This window comes from Lynx rufus, unplaced genomic scaffold, assembly GCF_022079265.1.
Source record: "Lynx rufus isolate CCGP_SWC_20201006 ecotype Redwood Valley unplaced genomic scaffold, mLynRuf1.p SCAF_8, whole genome shotgun sequence".
NCBI classification, from domain to species: domain Eukaryota; kingdom Metazoa; phylum Chordata; class Mammalia; order Carnivora; family Felidae; genus Lynx; species Lynx rufus.
The window spans coordinates 94,974,212-94,997,300 of record NW_025814896.1 but is presented as its reverse complement, the minus strand read 5'-3'; the positions used below and the strand labels follow the sequence as shown (position 1 = coordinate 94,997,300).

Here is a 23,089-nt window from a genome sequence, read left to right as displayed (position 1 = left end):
CAATTTGTTGGCATATAATTTTTCATAGTATTCCCTGATAATTGTTTGTATCTCTGAGGGATTGGTTGTAATAATTCCATTTTCATTCATGATTTTATCTATTTGGGTCATCTCCCTTTTCTTTTTGAGAAGCCTGGCTAGAGGTTTGTCAATTTTGTTTATTTTTTCAAAAAACCAACTCTTGGTTTCGTTGATCTGCTCTACAGTTTTTTTAGATTCTATATTGTTTATTTCTGCTCTGATCTTTATTATTTCTCTTCTTCTGCTGGGTTTAGGCTGCCTTTGCTGTTCTGCTTCTATTTCCTTTAGGTGTGCTGTTAGATTTTGTATTTGGGATTTTTCTGGTTTCTTGAGATAGGCCTGGATTGCAATGTATTTTCCTCTCAGGACTGCCTTCGCTGCATCCCAAAGCGTTTGGATTGTTGTATTTTCATTTTCGTTTGTTTCCATATTTTTTTTTTAATTTTTTTTTCAAAGTTTTTATTTATTTTTGGGACAGAGAGAGACAGAGCATGAACGGGGGAGGGGCAGAGAAAGAGGGAGACACAGAATCGGAAACAGGCTCCAGGCTCCGAGCCATCAGCCCAGAGCCTGACACGGGGCTCGAACTCACGGACCGCGAGATCGTGACCTGGCTGAAGTCGGACGCTTAACCGACTGCGCCACCCAGGCGCCCCTATTTTTTAATTTCTTCTCTAATTGCCTGGTTGACCCACTCATTCGTTAGTAGGGTGTTCTTTAACCTCCATGCTTTTGGAGGTTTTCCAGACTTTTCCCTGTGGTTGATTTCAAGCTTCATAGCATTGTGGTCTGAAAGTATGCATGGTATAATTTCAATTCTTGCAAACTTATGAAGGGCTGTTTTGTGACCCAGTATATGATCTATCTTGGAGAATGTTCCATGTGCACTCGAGAAGAAAGTATATTCTGTTGCTTTCGGATGCAGAGTTCTAAATATATCTGTCAAGTCCATCTGATCCAATGTCTCATTCAGGGCCCTTGTTTCTTTATTGACCGTGTGTCTAGATGATCTATCCATTTCTGTAAGTGGGGTGTTAATGTCCCCTGCAAATACCACATTCTTATCAATAAGGTTGCTTATGTTTATGAGTAATTGTTTTATATATTTGGGGGCTCCTGTATTCGGCGCATAGACATTTATAATTGTTAGCTCTTCCTGATGGATAGACCCTGTAACTATTATATAATGTCCTTCTTCATCTCTTGTTACAGCCTTTAATTTAAAGTCTAGTTTGTCTGATATAAGTATGGCTACTCCAGCTTTCTTTTGGCTTTCAGTAGCATGATAAATAGTTCTCCATCCCCTCACTCTGAATCTAAAGGTGTCCTCAGGTCTAAAATGAGTCTCTTGTAGACAGCAAATAGATGGGTCTTGTTTTTTTATCCATTCTGATACCCTATGTCTTTTGGTTGGCGCATTTAATCCATTTACATTCAGTGTTATTATAGAAAGATACGGGTTTAGAGTCATTGTGATGTCTGCATGTTTTATGCTTGTAGTGATGTCTCTGGTACTTGGTCTCACAGGGTCCCCCTTAGGATCTCTTGTAGGGCTGGTTTAGTGGTGACAAATTCCTTCAGTTTTTGTTTGTTTGGGAAGACCTTTATCTCTCCTTCTATTCTAAATGACAGACTTGCTGGATAAAGGATTCTCGGCTGCATATTTTTTCTGTCTAGCACACTGAAAATCTCATGCCAAGTCTTTCTGGCCTGCCAAGTTTCAAAAGAGAGATCAGTCACGAGTCTTATAGGTCTCCCTTTATATGTGAGGGCACGTTTACCCCTTTGCTGCTTTCAGAATTTTCTCTTTATCCTTGTATTTTGCCAGTTTCACTATGATATGGCGTGCAGAAGATCGATTCAAGTTACGTCTGAAGGGAGTTCTCTGTGCCTCTTGGATTTCAATGCCTTTTTCCTTCCCCAGTTCAGGGAAGTTCTCAGCTATTATTTCTTCAAGTACCCCTTCAGCACCTTTCCCTCTCTCTTCCTCCTCTGGGATACCAATTATGCGTATATTATTTCTTTTTAGTGTATCACTTAGTTCTCTAATTTTCCCCTCATACTCCTGGATTTTTTTATCTCTCTTTTTCTCAGCTTCCTCTTTTTCCATAACTTTATCTTCTAGTTCACCTATTCTCTCCTCTGCCTCTTCCATCCGAGCCGTGGTGGTTTCCATTTTGTTTTGCATTTCATTTAAAGCGTTTTTCAGCTCCTCGTGACTGTTCCTTAGTCCCTTGATCTCTGTAGCAAGAGATTCTCTGCTGTCCTGTATACTGTTTTCAAGCCCAGCGATTAATTTTATGACTATTATTCTAAATTCACTTTCTGTTATATTATTTAAATCCTTTTTGATCAGCTCATTAGCTGTTGTTATTTCTTGGAGATTCTTCTGAGGGGAATTCTTCCGCTTGGTCATTTTGGATAGTCCCTGGTGTGGTGAGGGCCTGCAGGGCACTTCCCCTGTGCTGTGGTGTATAACTGGAGTTGGTGGGCGGGGCCGCAGTCCGACCTGATGTCTGCCCCCAGCCCACCGCTGGGGCCACAGTCAGACTGGTGTGTGCCTCCTCTTCCCCTCTCCTAGGGGCGGGATTCACTGTGGGGTGGCGTGGCCCGTCTGGGCTACTTGCACACTGCCAGGCTTGTGATGCTGGGGATCTGGCGTATTAGCTGGGGTGGGTAGGCAAGGTGCACGGCGGCAGGGGGGCAGGCTTAGCTCGCTTCTCCTTAGGTGATCCACTTCAGGAGGGGCCCTGTGGCAGCGGGAGGGAGTCAGATCCGCTGCCGGAGGTTTGGCTCCGCAGAAGCACAGAGTTGGATGCTTGCGCGGAGCAAGCAATTTCCCTGGCAGGAACCGGTTCCCTTTGGGATTTTGGCTGGGGGATGGGCGGGGGAGATGGCGCTGGTGAGAGCCTTTGTTCCCCACCAAACTGAGCTCTGTCGTCCGGGGGCTCAGCAGCTCTCCCTCCCTTTGTCCTCCAGCCTTCCCGCTTTCTGAGCAGAGCTGTTCACTTATGACCTCCCAGACGCTAAGTCGTGCTTGCTGTCGGAACACAGTCCGTCAGGCCCCTCTGCTTTTGCAAGCCGGACTCAGGGACTCTGCTTGGCCGGCGAGCCGCCCCTCCGCCGCGGCTCCCTCCCGCCAGTCCGTGGAGCGCGCACCGCCTCGCCGCCCTTCCTACCCTCTTCCGTGGGCCTCTCGTCTGCGCTTGGGTCTGGCGACTCCGTTCTGCTAATCCTCTGGCGGTTTTCTGGGTTATTTAGGCAGGTGTAGGTGGGATCTAAGTGATCAGCAGGACGCGCGGTGAGCCCAGCGTCCTCCTACGCCACCATCTTCCCTCCAATCCAGAAGTAGAACTTCTGGAGTTCAAATGAATCCAGCTGTAATACTTAGTAGCTATTTGATCTTAAGTTCCTTAGCCTCTGATCTTTAGTTCCTTCATCTTTTAAATCATTCAATAACAGCACCTATATTATCAGATTCTTATGGAGATTAAATAGGTTGCTATTTGTAAAGAAGTTAGGATGCTACCTGGCACACAGAACATGCAATGAAAGTGTATGTTAAATACATTTTTTAATATTTATTTTTATTTATTTTGAGAAAGAGAGAAAGCATGTATGTGAGAGTTGAGTAAGGGCAGAGAGAGAGGGAAAGAGAGAATCCCAGGCAGGCTCCATTCTGTCAGCACAGAGCCTGACACAGGGCTCGATCTCACGAAATGAGAGATCATGACCTGAGCTGAAATCAAAAGTTGGACACTTGGGCACTTGGGGTTCCTGGATGGCTCAGTCAGTTAAGTGTCCAACTTTGGCTCAGGTCATGATTTCACAGTTTGTGTGCTCGTGTCCCGCATCGGGCTCTGTGCTGTCCACTCAGAGTGTGGAGCCCACTTCAGACTCTCTGTCTCCCTCTCTCTTTTTTGCCCCTCCCCTGCTTGTTCTTGCTCTCTCAAAAATAAATAATTTTTTTAAAGAGTTGAATGCTCAACCGACTGAGCCACCCAAGGCACTCCTATGTTAAATAATTTTTTTTTAAGTTAGAGTGCTAGGAAGAATAAAAACAAAAACAAACCCAAAAAACAAAAACAAAGTATGTATTAAATCATTTAGAGTTTTCTTTTTAAGTACAAATTTAAGTTATAAATAGGTTTCCTTATACCTGCAGAATACAAGCAGAAAGAACCAATAGGAAGATCTCAGTCCATCCTGTACTTCCTTTGTCCCTTTTCTCCGCAGTCTAATGTGTGGTAGACAGACTCTTATCCACGTGACTTCCAAGGATTAAAGCAAGAGGGAGATAATATCTCTATAAAAATACTTAGTACAAGGGTAGAAAGTAGTACACAGCTACTGGAAGAGGCTAACAGCACCACGTGTCAGTCATAGCCTTGAAGTGTCCTAAGCCTTATTGGAGACTTACTAAGAATTACTCCACTTGGAGACACATTAACACTAGATGTCCAGGTACTGCTTTCCAGCTGTCAGAAGACTTCCAGAGGACATATGATGGGGAAGACCTGAAATGAGCTCCTGTGAACCTTGTAAAGTGAGGTCAGGGGGCAGAACTTTGCAGCTTGTGAGGATAAGAAGATGATATTGAAGGAGTGGGAAATAAGGCCTCCCTGAAAACAGCATTGCTCTGGACATAGCAAAAGTCCTTGATTTTTATTACTTTGCATGAGGAATTTGGCCAGCCATTTACGTAAACAATAAGGATAACTATCTCAATATGCATGCAGCTATTGGGGGCAATAAAGATTCTGATGAAAGAACTATGTCAGTAGTTATTTGTTTTAAATCTCCCTTTTAAAATCTTGCAGCTGTTCCCTCTCTAGATCATGCTAGCTACAACAGATTTTTATCATGTATTGTAAAGTATTAGGTCTTTTGTACCTAGAAACTAACTGCTTGTTTGAAGTCTTCTTGAAGGAATGGAAAGTCTCACTTTGAAAAGAAATATGCCACAAAGTACTGTTTGTTTTAATTTTTAAACAATTAATTCCTTTGTTCATTTTTAGCAAGAGAAACCTATCATAGTACAAAGCGTACTGGATTCTTCTTACTTGCACTAACTCCCTTCTTGTGTGAAAAAAGGTTATTTTTCCTTGTCTCTAAGCTCTTTAAAAAGTATAACTATTTTCAATAAATGAAGACTAATTAAACAAATACCAGTCAGAATAAAATGTCTCCTTTGTTTAAAATCCTCAATCTTTATAAAAAGAAAAAGAAACCTCATTGTAAATTCTCCAGGCAAATGCCACAATAAATTTTTCTGTATATTCTTCTACTTTGGGTTTTTTTTTTATTTTTTAAACTACATGTCAATTAATCAATAAATAATATGTAGCATGAAAATATGTCTGTATATTTATAATATAAAAACTTTATCAAGTACTAACTTCTTACAAATGACTTCTTTTTCATTCAATGTTATGTCAAAATTTAGCTTATTTGACTGAACTTTTGTTTAGTACTCCATTATATCTTATTTATCCATTTGTCTCGATATACCCATCCTTCTTTGAATGGACATTTAATTGATCCCCCAAAACTTGCATTCTGTATTGGCTTATATTCCCTAGATTTCATGCATATATTCCTTGGTGATTCCTGTAAGTATTCAATTTCAGTGCCTCATCTCAGAGGCAATGAATTCACACTAACAGCTCTGATGAACCTAGAAACCCAGGCTCATATCCAACTACACTGTGTTTCCTCAGGCATCAGCTCTCTAGAGTTCCTGCTAGATACTTTGAGAACATCTGTATCATGCTCTTATGCTCAAACTTAGTGGCCATCTTTAAATTTATGGAACTAACTCTTGCTTCCTAAAGTGGGTCTTGAGAGGTTACTGAGCTGGAAAAGAAATGGAGGAACCACCTAAAGCCACCAGAAATTATTCTTAGTCATTTGGATTTGCCCCCACCCCCACCCCCACAATTACTATCCATGCCTAATACCAAAGAAAGGACTTCATAGTTACAGAGAGTAGAAGGAAATCTATCAATGTACTATTGGAAGAAGAAAGATGGATTAAGGAGGAAGACAGTTTTGAATGAAATATTAGCATCATCTGGGTCTAAGGAGCTGAGTACTGGGTCATAAGCAATATACTGAATCATAAGTAACTAATTCTCAGTAGACTCCCTTAGAAGGATTCAGCTAGTTCATTTTTTCAAACTAGGCCAGCTGGGTATGGTTTATACTGAAAAATGCTGTTAGTGGCAAAACTTTCTAAAGATCCCCCTGAAAATTCCCTCATCAGCTTAAAAGTCACTTTTTGTCACAGACACTTTACAAATATCTGTTGCTATCTTTCAGAATGTTATCCGTGATTTCTCCATGATAGCCTCTTCCCATCTATCTGAGAAATGGTCTCTGTAGAGGAATGGGTAAATTCCTTGGTACAGAAATCCCACCTGTCTATGCTTGAAAGCAGTTTGGATACAAAATATCTGTGATTCTAGCAGAAAGAAGCCTGAAGGGGTGAACTAAGCAGATGGTAAATTTTATAACTGAAATCTTCAGATTTTCTTAATCTCCTATAGTCTGTCCAAATCTTGGAAATAACTGGCATACACTTGAGGGTCTTCTGTGATTCTATTCAGCTATTGTAGGTGCCAAGTGCTGGCCACCCCAAAATGTGCCATTTTGGTAAATTAAATATTTTAAATTAAAGTTATTTTAAGAGACACCCTGTACAAGAAGGATATTCAGAACCTCCCTTGTCCCCCAAAAGCAGGAAATAAATCTTCCACATGAAAGATACCCTCTCTGTACAAGGAGGTAAAGACACATTCTTATCACCAGAGATGGGAAATTTGGAGCCAAGAAACCCATATAAACAACCTGTGTTACTTTTACCAATTTACTACCCCAGCCCAAATTCTGTTTAGAATTCCTTACTAATTGAAGGTCCCAAAATTAAGCTTTCTTTATCCTGTCAGTGCTTCACAGATTTATTGTCTGTCTAAAAAGTATAAAAACTGCTTATCTTATTCATTTCTTTAGGTCTTAATTTCATTATTGGGCCTTGTTCACACATAATAAAACTTTTTTTTTTCTTTTTAATCTGTCACTTGTCAGTTTAATTCTTAGTCCAGCTAGAAGAACCTTGGACCAAGGAAAATTTCTTCTGCCCATTCATTTGTTACATACTGTATTAGTGTCTTATGACAGCTGTAACAAATTTCCACAAACTTGGTGGCTTAAAACAAAAGAAATTTATTCTCTTACAGTTCTGGAGGCCAAAAATAGGATATTAATGTCACCGGAACAAAAATCAAGGTGTAGGCAAGGTCGCCCTCACTCTAGATGCTCTAAGTATATCCCCTTCCTGCATATTATACATAGTATTGGGATAGTAATAGTACTTGCTTTATAGCATTGGTTTCTTGATTAAATAAGTTAATATATATAGAAACTATATAAAAATGTCTTGCCCTTGGGCAACTTTAATAAATGTTGGCTATTATTTGGATAAGAGCAGTGTCCATTCTGAAGTAATATCCAAATGAATCCCTTTTCATAAATGGTAAGTCTTGTGTGTCCAAAGCCTAAAGGAATCTATGAGACAATCAGTTTTGAGGATAAGCACATCAATTGTAATAGGATGACTACTGAAGCAGAACTTTAAAAATTATGCCAGTTGTTCTCAGTCTACAGGAAAAGGTTTCAGGATATTTGTGTATGTGTGTGTGTGTGTGTGTGTGAATAATTACGTGAGTGGCTTCCTTTAGGAATATTAATTCAAAAACTATAGCCCCACATGAGGAAGGAGGAAGAGGGTATGGAGGATGAGGGAAGACACCAAATACCAATATTACAATGTTGAAAGGATTTTTCATTCCTGTGATTTAACACACTTGGTCCGGAAAGGCAGAATTTAGGGGCAGGCCACTGTTCATACAGGATTATGGTACTTTCTGGAAGAGTGAGTTTCAAGATCCTGGATTCTTTTCCCTTCAGAGTCAATTGAAAATCATTTCTGAAAGAACGTCTGAAGAATGAAGAGAAGGATCTGCTGGAAGGTCACTCAGTAACCAGAGTAAAATTTTATCTTTGGGTGTTGCTAGTTTTCCACAAGATGGGTTACAGTACTACCTTTGGATCTCAGTGCTTTGAATCCTCTGAATTTACTGGAATTTACTTTAGGAAGTTTTCCCTAACCCTGATCTACTCACCATCTCCTCCCAGGCCTAACCCCTGATGTATGGACTCCATTTTCCAGAGATAAGGATGTTTTTATTTTTATTCTAAGACAGGAAGAAGTTTAAACTGAAGGTTTGATAGTGGGGAAGCAGAATGAGGTAAAAGAAAGAGAAGAATGTCATGAAAACACTGGAAACCATAGAGAAATATGAAGAAGCAAAGTACCCAATAGCTTTTGTTCAGTAGGGAACTAGTTTTCTACCTGAGAGAATCTGTAGGTTTGCATACATCTTAGAAACTTGGCAGTTGGATGTGGATGCATTTAGATCTGGGAGAGAATAAATAGACTGTGTCAAATTTGAAACACTTCCAATTACTGCTTGTTTCCTGTCAGAGGACAGCTTATTTGGAGTCCAATGGTGTCAAGAGCTGTCAGCTTGAAGCTAGCAAGATTTGGATACCAGCTGTTCTCACTTCATACCAAGATCCAGAGAGTGGCTAGGATCTTCTGATGAGATCTCCCACATGTCTTTGTTGGTGAGCATTCCTGAGTTTTTCTCAAGAGAGATCTGGCATTGCCGAGATGGAAGAACAGATGGAATGTATGGTCTGCAAAGCTCAGATTACGTTGGCAGATGGGGGTGGAGAGGTGTTGAGGGTGCCAGGAATCTAAGTGGTGACATACCACATTTAGTAAGCTGCCAGCATGCGCATATTTTGTTTAATTAGCAGTTTCTGTAAGTCACAAGCATATGCTTTGTCACTTCTTGTTGTTTTAATGGTAAGCTATTATGTTCTTTAGTGAAATCTTATGTCTTCTGAGTGAGTTTTGCTTATGATCAGCAACTTAGCACCATATGCCATGCCCAGAACCTTCCTGCACATACCCTAGCCCTCCCTCTACCACCCTGCCCCTCACTATCCTGCAAATAGGCATTGTGAGGAGATACAGAGGAAAGGTAGACGCAGATTCTGCTGTGAGCTCTGTAATGGGAATGGAGTAGGAAAATAGGCCAGAAACGGCTCTGAAACAAAAGAATCCAATGCATATCCGGAACTAGGGACAAGCCCTGTTAAATTCCAATTAGAAAGGAAGTGGAAGAGGCTGCAAGGGAGTGGGTAGCAAAGACTTAAAAAATCTGACAGCCAAATCCACACAGGGACAGGGAGCACACTAAGGGTGTAACTAGCAAAAATAGAACCTGGTGCTGAAATGAAAAGTTTCTGAAGTAGGGGCTATCTGTCTGTGCCCTCAGACTGACAGGATCTCACCAATCAATATGTGACCATCAGATGAGGTAGCAATGCCTAGTTCACTAATACCGAAGCTCTCATCCGACTTGACTCTGTGGAACCCAAGTTTTATAATGTCCCCCCTTTGTGTCATTCTGGGAATTCTCAGGGGATGCCTGCATGTTCCACAGAACCCTACTGGCATTGCTTGCCTCTTCAGTCAACGATTTCCATCTGCATCACTTACATTTTCTGTTTATTCTTCCGGGGGCCCTCTCTAGCAAATCTGGACCAGCTTCTTTCAAGTTGTTACTGGTATCTACTGTGTGGCTTAATGGCAATCATGAGCAGAGAAATTTCTTTCAGTGTCCTCAGTTATAGCTGGGACCAGGCTATGTTTTTTAAAAGACTTTATTAGCAGATGAGGAAAGTTAACAACTAAAGGTTGTATCCTACAAGCCTGGATCATAGCTCATCCCCAGAGGATACTTCCTTGCCTGGTGTGCAGTCTGATGCCCTGAGCTAGGGGCCAGTTTATCTAACTCAAATGTACTTTAGAACAGTACTTCTAAAATTTTAATGTGCATTTAAGTCACTTGGGAATCTTGTTTAAATGCACATTATGATTCAATTGGTTGGAGGTGGGGCATAAGGTTCTACATTTCTACCAAGCTCCAGGGTAATGCTGAAGACCATATTTAGAATACCAAGGCCTAGAGCATGCCTTTCTTGCTCAAACTTAAGGTTGTGTAGTAAGAGACCTAGGAAGGGGAAGGAAATTCTTCTCCTTTAAGGCTAAGGTCTGCTACTACTTATTTCCTTTATTAGGTCCACTCTTACCTGGGACAGTTGACAATAGCTGCCCCATCTCTACCTTAAGGAGATTCACAATACAATAACATAGAAAATCATGACATATCCCAGCATTATTCATTATTAACTTACTCAAACATGAAACATCCATTCCTTGATTTTGGCTGTGCTTAGCCAAGATCAAGCTAGTCTTTGTTCACTTTTAACTTAAAGTGAAGATCAGCTTATGACATTCTTGGACAAACTTGTTGAACAAAACACCCCCCATCCCCACCTCTTTACATATGGACAAGAATAATAAATGCACATAGGATAATCAAACCAACCATCCATAACAGACACACATCTCCAAAAAAAAAAGTCCAGAAAATATAACCACTACAACATACATTCCATTTGAGTGCAAGTCGGGGAGCAGCAGAGAGAGAGAGAGAGAGAGAGATGGAATCTGAAGCAGATCCCAGGCTCCAAGCTGAGCTGTCAGCACAGAGCCTGACACGAGGCCTGAATCCACAAACCATGTGATGATGACCTGAACCAAAGTTGGACAATTAACTGACTTAGTCATCGAAGTACCCCAATTCAGTTCTAGTTTAAAATATTTGAATTCAAGTTCAACAATGGCGAGCTGTTTTAATTTGCATAAAGAATATACCCAAGTTGGTCCTTCTTTTAGAAAAATAACCACATGCCTTAAAGTTGTATTCATGTTTGCCTTTATATTATGCTAGGAAATTGACTGTATTACTTATCCTCTGTGATATAATACATTATCCCAAACATAGTAACCTAAAAGAAAACACTTATTATTTCATAGTTTCTGTGAGTCAGGTCCAGATTGCTGACCTACAAGCTATGAAATAAGTGAGTTTCTCACTAGGCAACATCAAGGGTTGCAGACTCAATGGAAGGCTTGGCAGGAAAAAGATTAGATTTCACACTCACATGGTTATTGGAAGGATTCATTTTCTCATGGGCTGCTGGAGTGAGACCACAGTTCCTTGCTCGTTGCTAGCTGTAGGCTTCCTTCAGTTCCTTGCCATGTAGGTTCCAAGTTTATCTCCATGTAGGCAACTCACAACATGGCAGCTTTCCTCATCAGAGTGGTTGACTGAGAGCGCAAGAGAGAAAGAATGCAAGTAAGAGAGAAGTCACAGTTATTTGTTACCTGATCATGGAACTCTATCCCATCATCTTTGTTATATTCTGTTGGTAAATGACAGGTCACCAGGGCCATCCCACCTGCAGGAGAAGGGATTAAACACGGGGGGTCAATACCAGGAAGCAGAGATCATTGGAGGACATCTCAGTAGATGTCAACCATTTGAAAATATCAGTTTTCTGACTATTGATCAAGTTAAAAAATTAAGAATCACAAGTCAGTAACTTCAACTGATTTCTTCATCTCATCATTACCTGAAAACACCTAACATTAACTATCTTTATGTGTAACTGCTCCCTTTCCTGCTACTCCCCTTCAGGGCAGAACTCTGAGGAATGAAGTAAAAGTGTTAAACAGTCATTATTACAGTCCCTTCCAACACTAGCATTCTAGGGTACTTTTTGGCATAATTTCTAGTATACTAGATATTATAGGGACTCTGTAGTTTGTTGACTTGACTTTAGTTAGCTGAGAATTATAAAGACAATATGGTAACAAGATAAAAAGGAAAAACAGGATTAGCTTAAAAGAATATAGGATAATTTCATGCATGTCAATTTTAATGTAATGGGATGCCCCCCTACAATTTCTACTGTCCTTTTCTGATAATTATCACTTGACATAATTAAAATTGCTAATGAACAAAAATCCCTTTGTCTGTACTATGACTTCTTTTCTAATACCTCAGCATGTCTTACTACAGAATCCTTCCTTTTCTTCCATTCAGCCTCTTGAGTGAATAATTGATGGCATTCAGAAGACAGAAGAGAACTTTAGAAAAGCATTTCTGTTTCTTTCCCTTCTCTCAGGATGCATATATCCCTGGAAAGATTATTATTTTTCTCTATTTATGCCATATTGTTCCTTAACCATCTCTCATAGAAAATATTTTCCTATTTTTCTTTAAAAGGAAAAACTTTTCTAACACTTCTGAGGAACACAGTATGGATTTGAGTAAGGAAAAGATAGATGACAAGGTTTTACATGCCAAAAAAAGTACTTTATAGATGCTTCCCTTTCACTGACTTGAGGACTGGAGAATCTCAGAGATGAGAAGAGCAAGCACTTAGGATTTCCAAATGAGATTGAGCTAGGGTGGGGTCACCAGGGTCTTCAGAAATTTTTCAGCCAGCTCAAAACATTACTAAGGTCAGAGTTATAAGTAAGGGTTTTCTTAGTTTTCCCTCTTCTGAAAATCTTAGGCTAAAGTGATACTACAACTTTGTCAAGGGGAGGAACATAAATGCTGACACAAGAGTTTATCCTTGCCTGGGGTGACCACCAGTAGAGAAAGAAGAAGAGGTCCAATCCATCTCCTAACTGTTCAAGCATTCAAGGTAAAAGGATTGAGTGTATAGTGGAAGGATGATAAATCCTAGAGGCCGTGGGGTGCTTTCATGGCCACAGAAATCCTGGGTTTGAGGCCTAGCTTTTTGATATTAGGCAAATTACTCAAGCTCCCTGAGCCTTGTTTTGCTCATCTGTGCAATGTTTTAATACCCGACAGACTTTTTGTTCATTTTAAATGGGATGAGATACACAAAGCTCAATAAGTTGTAAGCATTACTGAGTAGTTGATTATGAGTGAGAACATATGATATCCTCATGTTTACTATTTATGTCATAAAGACTACTGAGTTTACATTTTCTACATGTTCTACTGAATTATTCTTTCATTTATTCTCTCAAAATCTATTGACATGTACTAGGTAACTGGCAATATTCTAGGGCAACGTTTCTAAACAGCAGCAATTTGACATTTTGGGGCATCTAAGTCTTTGTTGTAGAGGGCAACACTGTGCATTGCAGTATGTTTAGCAACATCCTGACTTTAACCCACTAGATGCCAGGAGGAACACCTCCCCCCACCACCACCACTGTTGTGGCAATGAAGAAACTCTAGAGACTGCCAAATGTCCTCAGAGTTGCAAATTGGCTACATTTGAAAACCACCATTCTAAATGGGATAGAAAAGTGATTACCTGCAGAGGTCAAGCAGGAGAGTAGATAGTTGATTTCAAAGGCTAGTGAAGGTGATGCAAAGGAGATCCAAAATTGGGACTAAAATAAAGTGAGTGACAATCAAGAAAATAGATAAAATTACCTTTTGAAAAATGTACAAAATAAAAGAATAAGCTCACTATGGATGAAATCCTGAGGAAGACTACCAATAAAAGACTGCTAGAGGTCTTTCCAAGTCCATTCTCCCACTGTCCCATGGTAATAAGATTATAGCTGTTTTCATGCCCATCATGCCAGAGACCACATTTTCCAGCATCTGTAGCTCCATGGCTGACTGAGTTTAGGCTCTGGGAGAGGAGGAGAGGTGATGTGCACAACTGCTGGGTCATTTCTAACTTAGATGTAAGTTGGCTGGCTCAGGATGCCACTCTTCTCCCTCCCACTAGCTGAAATGTAGACAGAGCTGTGTCTCTGCTTCAGTTAAGCAGACAAGAACAATTCAATTAGACGCCTCGGCAAGAAGATGAAAAAGCTTGGATCCAAAATCCGATATGAAAGGCAAATAAACTTACGTTGTGTTTAATATTTTGTATCTGTATTTTGGCATCTAAATGAACATATACACATTTAAGGATTAGATAGAGTTCAAGTGTTTATATAGGAGTTGGAGACTTACGGATGTGAAGATCCAGAAAAGTGTGGTGTTAAAAAAGTCAAGGAAGTTAGAGGTCTTAAGGAAGGAAAAAGTGATTAACAGTATCACAGAGGTAAGTCTGGTTAGATGAGGGATAGAAAAATAATTATACAAATGCTGGCTCACTGAATACTTTGGTGGTATCAGGAGAGTTCAGAACACAGCACAGTTCGGCAACAGTGAATCTCTAACACATTAAGAGTAAAACGGAGATATGAAATAGAACATGGTTACACAGGCAACACTTAAAAAAATTAGGTAAGGTGAGGAATTAAATGTGAAGGAGCTTGGGGAGACAAAAGGCTGACAGCTCAGAGCCTGGAGCCTGTTTCGGATTCTGTGTTTCCTTCTCTCTCTGCTCCTCCCCCACTCTCGCTTGCTCTCTCTCTCTCTCTGTCTCAAAACATAAACATCAAAAATAAAATTAAAAAAAAGAAAGGGTTAATTTGAAAAATGTTTGTAGTTTGAAATAATTACAGATTCATAATAATGTGCAAAGAAGCATACAAGTGGTTCCAGAACCCTTTACCAGCCTCTCCCAGTGTTAAATCTTGCATAACTGGAGTATTGATACCAGGAAACTGACAGCACAATCTAGATAACTGATTCAAATTTTACCATTTATACATATACTTAGTGTGTGTGTGTGTGTGTGTGTGTGTAGCTGTATCACACACTTTTTTATCACATGTGTTTCTTTTTGTAATCATCACTACAATCAAGACAGCTGTACCGTAAGACTGGAATTTAGCACACGAAAAATTTCTCAACTTCATTATTAGAGAAAGGCAGATTAAAATCACAATGAGATATCACTTTATACCTATCTAAATGACTAAAATTAGAAAGGCTGACCATACTGAGAATGTAAAACAACTGGAAATCTTATGCACCACTGGTGTTGATGTAAATGATAAAATCAATTTAGAAAATGTGTGGCTGTTCTTAAAAACTTAAATATATGCCTAGTATTCAGTGCAGCTATTCCACTCCTAGATATTTACCCAAGATAAGTGAAAAGGATTTATCTGTACATAAACCTGTATACTAACGTTCACAGTAGTTTTATTTATAATAGATAAAAACTGAAAATCACTTAAATGTTCACCAACAGAATAGACAAATTATGTCATATCCACACAATAGAATATCACTCAACAATAGAATATCACTCAACAATGAAAGTAAATGAAGTATGGATACATGCCATAATATAAGTGAATTTCAAAATAATTATGCTGAATATAAGAAACCAGAGAGAAAAGTATATAATGTATCATTCCATTAATATAAGATTCTAGGAAATGCAAATTTAACTTATCTATAGTGTCAGAAAACAGATCAGTGGTTGCCTTGGTTTGAGGGATTGGAGAAGCTGAAGGTAAGAGGTGGGCTTGGCAGAGGAGGTCTTTAGTGGTGACGAGTATGCTTATTATTGGATTTTGATGATTTAATGGGTGTATATGTATGTCAAAACATCAATTATATTTTGAATATATACTGCAATTTACTGCATCTCAAATACACCTTGATGAACTATAAAGATCAAAACAAATAAAATATAAAGGTTTTTCATTAGATCAAAGATTCATCGGGTGGCTCAGCCGGTTAAGCTTCTGAAACTTGGCTCATGGTTCATGAATTCAAGCCCCACATTGGGCTCTGCACCATCTGCTTGGGATTCTCTCTTTCTCCCTCTCTCTCTGCCCCTCCCTTGCTGGTGCACGCTCTCTTTCTCTCTCAAAATAAATAAATAAACTTAAAAGAAAAAAGAGATTCATTGGGAGCCTGGAGTCCCAGGTTTGTACAACAAGAAGGAACCAGGAAAGTCTAATAGCTAAAACTACAGGCAAGACCATGCAGTTAGAAAAATTTGATGATGAAACTCCATGTGAGTCATAACCATTGAACCCTCACTGCTGTTTCTGCAGAACCCCAAGCTCCATAGCCTTTGTGAATAATCTCGAATTGTTTCTTTTTGCACTACTTCCTGGCTAAGGTATCCTACTGTCATGCTTTGAACATACCCCCTAACCTCCAGAGAACTATCTACCACCTTTAGATATCTGCCACGTTTGCCTCTATGATGGGAGTTGTGACTCTGCTCTCACCATGAACCATATCAAGGGGACATTCTTCAACACACAGGAAGCATTCTCACTCTGAGTAGCCAAGAGAAGACAAAACCACAAATGACTCACGGTTTCTGATGGTATAAGGAGCCCTTGAGTCCTAGCTCTGTCTTACTTCTGTGTCCAGCATTCTGTATATATATTCCTGGCGTTCTATTAGTTAGGGACACACTGAACTACCCAATCCTGAATCTTCCGCTATTTATATTCTGTCCATTTTCACTTGCAAGATTTGTTTCTTCTGTTCCCAGGGATGTATAGCAGACATTTCATCTTAGAGGATGTAGGAATAAACTTATTTTCCCCCCTTTCCCTAATGTCTTTTTTCTAACCCTCTCTGGGGAAGCAGCCAGATCATTCTTATTTATTATCTTCCCAGTACTATACTCTCTGCTAGGCCACCTCTCCCCCTAGTGGTACTTCATTTAATTCTCCTATAGTTAGCTAAAAGCCTATGCTTCAGACTAGCATTCAAAATGTTGACTGCTATTTACAATATGAAGTATATTTTATATTCCAATGCTTTTCACACACACACACACACACACACACACACACACATGTAACTAGAATCAAAATTTCAAACAGTATTAAACATTTTTGTGCAATATCCTGCAGAATTTTCTATATTACTCTCCTCTCTTTTAAGAAAATATATTTGTATTACCCACTAAATTGATTTAATGACTTTGAATGACTGTAAGTTGGAATCCCTGCTTTGAAAAAACAGTGCTTTTGACTATTATTAAAACTGAATTCACCTTATGATCTATTAATAGGTATTTCTCCCAAATATAGATACACAAACAGGCACACAGAAACGTGTGACCAAATAAATGCCTGATGAGCTGACAACCCTATGACTTTATTTTCATACATTTGCATACAAATACTTGGAAAAGCCATGCAGTAAAGAAACCTACTTAACTCTGTATACTTTAGAACTTCCTAAGGAGTATTTCCAAAATGTATACACACAACAAAATTGTTGTCTAAGAGTAGCTCACGAAATGAGTATTGCAAGGAAAGCAATTTTAGAGAATTCTTTTTTAGACATGTGGGAGAAATCTATAAATAAATCCATGTGTTAAATATACACATAAATTGCAGAGATCTACATGGTTGATGTGCTACGGTACCCTGGAGGTGCACTTAAAAAACTACTTAAGAAGAATGGACAAAGGTGGTTTGGTGGTAGGAGGTTTGGAGGTGGAAAGGGAAGAACTCTGTTAAAACTCAAGGGATGAGGGGCGCCTGGGTGGCTCAGTCGGTTGGGCTCCCGACTTCGGCTCAGGTCCTGATCTCACAGTCTGTGAGTTCGAGCCCCGCGTCGGGCTCTGTGCTGATAGGTCAGAGCCTGGAGCCTGCTTCAGATTCTCTGTCTCCCTCTCTCTCTGACCCTCCTCCATTCATGCTCTGTCTCTCTCTGTCTCAAAAATAAATAAACGCTAAAAAAAATTAAAAAATAAATTACAAAAAAAAACTAAAGGGATGAATCACCAAGTTACATTCAGAGATATTAGGAAATAGGGTGCCTCAGTTCACCTAACTCTTATCCAGATGTTCTTTGTAGGTGCTATTTCTATCAAATTGTTTTGCCTCCTGAACTCTAGATGAGAGGAAAGTCCATGACAGAAACACCATCAAGAGGCCCAGGAGCCTGTGGTGATGTGCTGTTCCAAATGGGAAGGTTTTGCCCAATTCATTGGCTTACAATGACTGGCAGAAATCCACATCATGACAGGTTATTCAAGTCCTCAAAACAAACAGGAATCGGGTAAATACAATGACAGCAGTAAGTACAATAGCCAGCTGACAACTACTGAAAGTCTGGAGGACAGTCCAAGAACAGAGGCAGGTATGGTACCTGTGGCAATATGTGAGTACCCAAAGAATAAGATTCAATCAGAAAACAGGCCAAGGTCAGAACAAAACAATGAGACAATTAAATCATGTTTATTGCAGCAAACTTCTGTTGGAGTGCCTTCCTGCCCCCCTTCACTAAAAACTGGGTCACATCCACAGATCCTACTTAAAAGGTGAGTTTGGCTCCCATAGTAATGCTACATGACTCAAATTCTTTCCCTCAGCTGACTAGACTGAGGTGAATACCCAGTCTTAGCTGGAATAATCAGTTATTCTCCTGAAAACAAATTTGTTTACTGAATATGTACTTAAAGTTTTGAATCCCTGAAGTGAAAAGTTTTGTAGAATAAGTTAGCCATGTCACCTTGAGTTATCCCAAGGGCAAGGAAACTGATTGGCTAAAAGAAATCGCACCCAGTGAAATAAAATAGAGAAAAGGAAGAAGAAATTAACCTCATTTCCTAACTTTATTTTTCCTTTTTCTAGTCCTTCAGCTATCTTCCCTAATCTTGGTGCACTGAGATAAATCCACATACTTCCCCAAACCTCCCCCTTTGCTTGAGTGAGTTAGAATGCATGTCAGCAGCTTATATCCAAATAGTCTACACTGAGTCAGCCTAACAGAAGCCTATGTGTGTCTCAGGCAAGGCACTTACAAGCTGTCAGCAACCCAGCTGGACTCTGAAAGAAGAAATTATGGGGAATTCAGATATTGGATATAACAAAAAGTTTTTTGCATACATGTTAGGCATCCAGGGCTCCAACACAAATTGGAGAACCCACACCTTCTTCCCTAGTGTAGGAGTAATTTTTAGTGAGAGAAAATAAGAGATTATTTATTACTATTTATTATTATTATCATTGTTGTTATTATTAGGAGAGAGAAGCATTTTTATCAACTGCATTGGAACTACCCAGAGGGCATTATATTATGGAAGGTTCAGTGGGAGAGAACAGATAGAGAAGAGATAAAAACTGCCTGCCCACCTTTGTTCTAAACTTCTAGATACAAAAGTTCATAAGAGTTCACTAGAGAAAATAAACTTATGATTATTCAGGATATAAATGGTTATGAATACAGACTATGAGTTTAGCAACTGTGATTAGTATTTTAGGAACTCAAGCATGGCTCTAGGTGTAGTAGACAATATTGACTGACATGACAAAAGCCATTATTTTTTAATTCTGTAAAAAAAAATCTGATCTTGGGGGTGCCTACGTGGCTCAGTCAGCTTCGGATTTAGGCTCACATCATGATCTGGTGGTTCATGAGTTCAAGCCTTGCACTGGGCTCTGTGCTGACAGCTCAGATCTCGAAGCCTGGAGCCTGCTTGGGATTCTGTGTCTCCCTCTCTCTCTGCCCCTCCCCCCCGCTCGCATGCTGTCTCTCTCTCCCTCAAAGTAAATAAACATTTTAAAAAAAATCAGAGGGGCGCCTGGGTGGCGCAGTCGGTTAAGCGTCCGACTTCAGCCAGGTCACGATCTCGCGGTCCGTGGGTTCGAGCCCCGCGTCAGGCTCTGGGCTGATGGCTCAGAGCCTGGAGCCTGTTTCCGATTCTGTGTCTCCCTCTCTCTCTGCCCCTCCCCCGTTCATGCTCTGTCTCTCTCTGTCCCCAAAATAAATAAACGTTGGAAAAAAAAAATTTTAAAAAAAATCAGGACCACCTGGGTGGCTCAGTCAGTTAAGTGTCCAACTTTGGCTGAGTTTATGATCTCACAGCTCGTGGGTTTGAGCCCTGCATCGGGCTCTATGCTGACAGCTCAGAGCCTAGAGGCTGCTTCAGATTCTGTGTCTCCCTCTCTGCCTCTCTTTCCTCTACTCGTGTTCTATCTCTCTCTGTCCCTCAAAAATAAATAAAAATGTTTAAAAAAATTTTTTTAATCTGATTTTGTATGGAAGGCAATTAAGTCCAGTCCCAGGAGATGAATCCCAATTGGTCACCACAAATTATCACAATTTCAAATATTTTTCTGGTGGTTAGTTTAAGAATAGAACTGTTTTAAGGAGGAGAGTGACAACTTCTAATGCTCTACCTGTAAGCACTATAATCAGAAACCCATTCATTTTTCAATGTATTTTATAAAAGTCAGGGTCCAAGGAAGGTTGCAAATTAAAGAAAAAAAAATATCAATGATAGCAAATGATTACAGATGTGCTCTTCTAAGATCTTCAGATACCACTAAGGCTGTTAGTATTACAAATAGGAGGAATGTGTAATAGAATGTGTAGGTGAGTAATGTCTTTTTCTATAAACAACACAAAGGTACATGAACAGGGACTATATACTGATCATAAACACACTGGTGGGGATGTACATTTAAGCATTTTCCCTGGGGGAATAAATAACATTGGACAGAGGCAAGACCTAGAACTCCTCCCATACCCATTGTTCTTCATATTTTTGCTATGAGATAGGAGCACAAAAGCACACAACATGGAATGAAGTATTTATTATTGCTCTCTGCAATATCAGGCCATGTAATACACAAAAAGAACATAAAGTTAAATGAATAGGGAGGAGAAATGATCAGAAGGAAGAGTCAGGTTAGATGGTAGGGGGGAGACTATTCCTTTCCAGGGTAGGTTTTCACACTTGGTCATATGTCCATGATGAGCTGCACACAAAACTCAGGCTCCTGACGTCCCAACAGACCTAGTCCTTGAACTTGCAGACATAAGGTAGCATCGCACCGCAGTTATAATCTCTCCATTTCAGATATCCTAGAGAGACAGAGGAGCTCAGGTAGATGTGGCTGGTAGAGCTCATGAACCCAAGGTACAGGCAGCCCAGATTCTGGCGTAGGATTCACAGCCTCTCCCTCATCCTCAACAGTGTCCTACTCCAGGGGAATGGGACTCAAAGAAAGGAGAGATGAGAAGGGGTGGGAGAAGATAAACCAACCCTACATTTTCTTGCTCAAGGGGATTCTCTGACGGTCACACTGAGAAATAGGGAAAAAGAGGATGGAGAGGTCTGGCAGAAAGGAGCTCCTCTGTTGCTTACCTGTGCTTGCTGACAGACTCCCACAGTAGCCGGGGTTTGGGTTAGTGGAGGGGTGTCTCTCCCAGGCAAGGTAATTCAGCACATCCGTGCTACTCCACTCCCATCCACCTGCATTGGGCTCATAGCCCTAGAGAGGATGGAGTCTAGTGAGGTTGAATGGCCATTAAAGGGCTCCTTGCAGGAACCCCTCCCCAGCATCATGGAATTTGGTCTGCTCCTCTAGATGCTGCCTGGGAGCCAAAGCTCTCCTCTGGGAGACTCCTCCTAACTCCTTGCTCTTATTGACAAATCCTGAAGCCCATAAACACAAAGACCAATAGACCCATTCAGAGTAACCTCTCACTGAACAACAACGAGTGATACATATGTGATTAGCTTCTGAACCTCAAAGATAGTGTCTGTTCCATAGAGCAAAAATGGATCCTCTCTTCATTTAGGAATCACTCTACACAATACATGTAGACTCTGTGAAGCTCAGAGAACTGAATTACATGGCCTCCCATGCAAATTAAGAAGGGATTAACTTCAGCAGAGGCAAGAGACTTCCACAGAACTCAGCTGTTCAGCTGGCCACAAGGTCCTCCCTTTTCCCCTAATATCCTCCTGGATCTCTGAGCTTCAAGGCTCTCTAGGGCATTTACTGGGCAGACACAGGGGACAGAGAGTGGGCTTGGGTGGCGATAGCAGCTTGAGAGGTTATAGAGAGATGTATTCATACCTCTGTGGGATCATGGAGCCCCATCCAGATGTTTGAGTAAGTGTTCGCACTGTTCTGTACTAGGGAGGCCACAAAGGATGCCTCAGCCCCACTGAGCACAGACACAAGGTGTCCCGAGGGTCTCTTCTGGCAGGCCATCTGTGTGGGGAAGGGAGAGACTCAGGGGAGGCCTGAGACATCACTGGGAGACGGGCAGTGCAGAGGTAGGGGAGAAGAGGTATGTATGCAAAAGATGAGGATGCTCACCGTCACCCCCAAGGAACTCTGGGGAATGGAACTCCCCCCCACCCAACCGCCAGGTCTCTAGTGTACTTGCCCTTAAAACCCCGACCTGCAAATCCAAGTACTCACATCTGCATTCATCCAGGATTTTGGTGTCATAAACAAGGCATAGCAGTGGGAGGCATAGGCCTTGGAGCCTTTGGGACACCTGATCCGTGGAGTGGGCACTTCCTTTGGCGAGTCTTCACCTAGGATGGAAGGACACAAAAGAGAGAGAAGAGGTGAATAGCAGACTGGGGATCAGGGTGGGAGGTGACCTAGAGGAACGTCTATGGGGTCGGTGCTTGGGGAAGTGATGCCAAAGTGCTGACTGCCTCTCACCACTGCCAACACTTTCAGGATTTCTTGTTCTTGAACCAGCCCCACTAAATGAGGAAACCTCTCCTTTCTTTTCATCTTTCCCATTCACAGTCCAACCCTTCCCCGCTCTAGGATACATATTCTTGCCCTGGGTCCTCATTTTCCTTCCCCTTATTTTATTTCTGTCCCTTCACACTTTCCTCTTTCACCTACCAACATAAATGAGAGTGCACTGACAAGAAGCAAAGGACCTCCTTGCAGTGCTAGTGGACCACTGTGATGCCTGCCACCCCTGGTTACCCTGAAGGATGGTGTGGTGATGGACGAGTCACAGGCCATTTCATGGTGTGGGGATATATGTCACCAGTACCACGAGAGTCTTCCTTCTCCTCTTGGCCCTGAGCATTCGCAAGGACCCAGTGTCAGAGGCAGAGAAATCTCACCTTGGACCTGAGACAGCAACATCAGGCAGGAGAACAGCATCCAGGACATGCTGGGGAGGTCCATGTGAGGCCGCATCATGTCTGTGACCTGAGGAAGCAATCAGATTTCACTAAGAGAAGTGTGATCAGAGAGAGGACATATAGAGATGCCACACATCTTCTTTGTCTTTCCTTTGTTAGTCCCCTAGGAATAAGTTCATCTTAGTGACATCCATCCCCTTGTATAGCTCTGGAAAGAACTAGAAAATCTGTACATGCTCCTACCCCATGAGACCTCCCAAGCCTGCGTGTGCTGAGTCTCAGAGCT

General features: G+C 40.9%; 1 protein-coding gene across 2 annotated transcripts; it reads right to left on the bottom strand.

Moving 5' to 3' along the window:
* Positions 1–20,688: 20,688 nt before the first annotated feature.
* LOC124504383 (lithostathine-like) lies at positions 20,689–22,861 on the bottom strand. Of its 2 annotated transcripts, XM_047069872.1 has the most exons (5): positions 22,783–22,861; positions 22,109–22,227; positions 21,758–21,895; positions 21,040–21,166; positions 20,689–20,756 (listed from the first exon to the last, which is right to left on the bottom strand). In XM_047069872.1, the coding sequence occupies exons 1-5, from the start codon at positions 22,859–22,861 to the stop codon at positions 20,689–20,691; spliced, it is 531 nt and encodes a 176-aa protein (XP_046925828.1). The 2 variants fall into 2 exon arrangements, with proteins under 2 accessions (XP_046925828.1, XP_046925829.1); XM_047069873.1 differs by lacking the exon at positions 21,758–21,895 and having other exon boundaries at positions 22,783–22,858.
* Between the last annotated feature and the right edge of the window lie 228 nt (positions 22,862–23,089).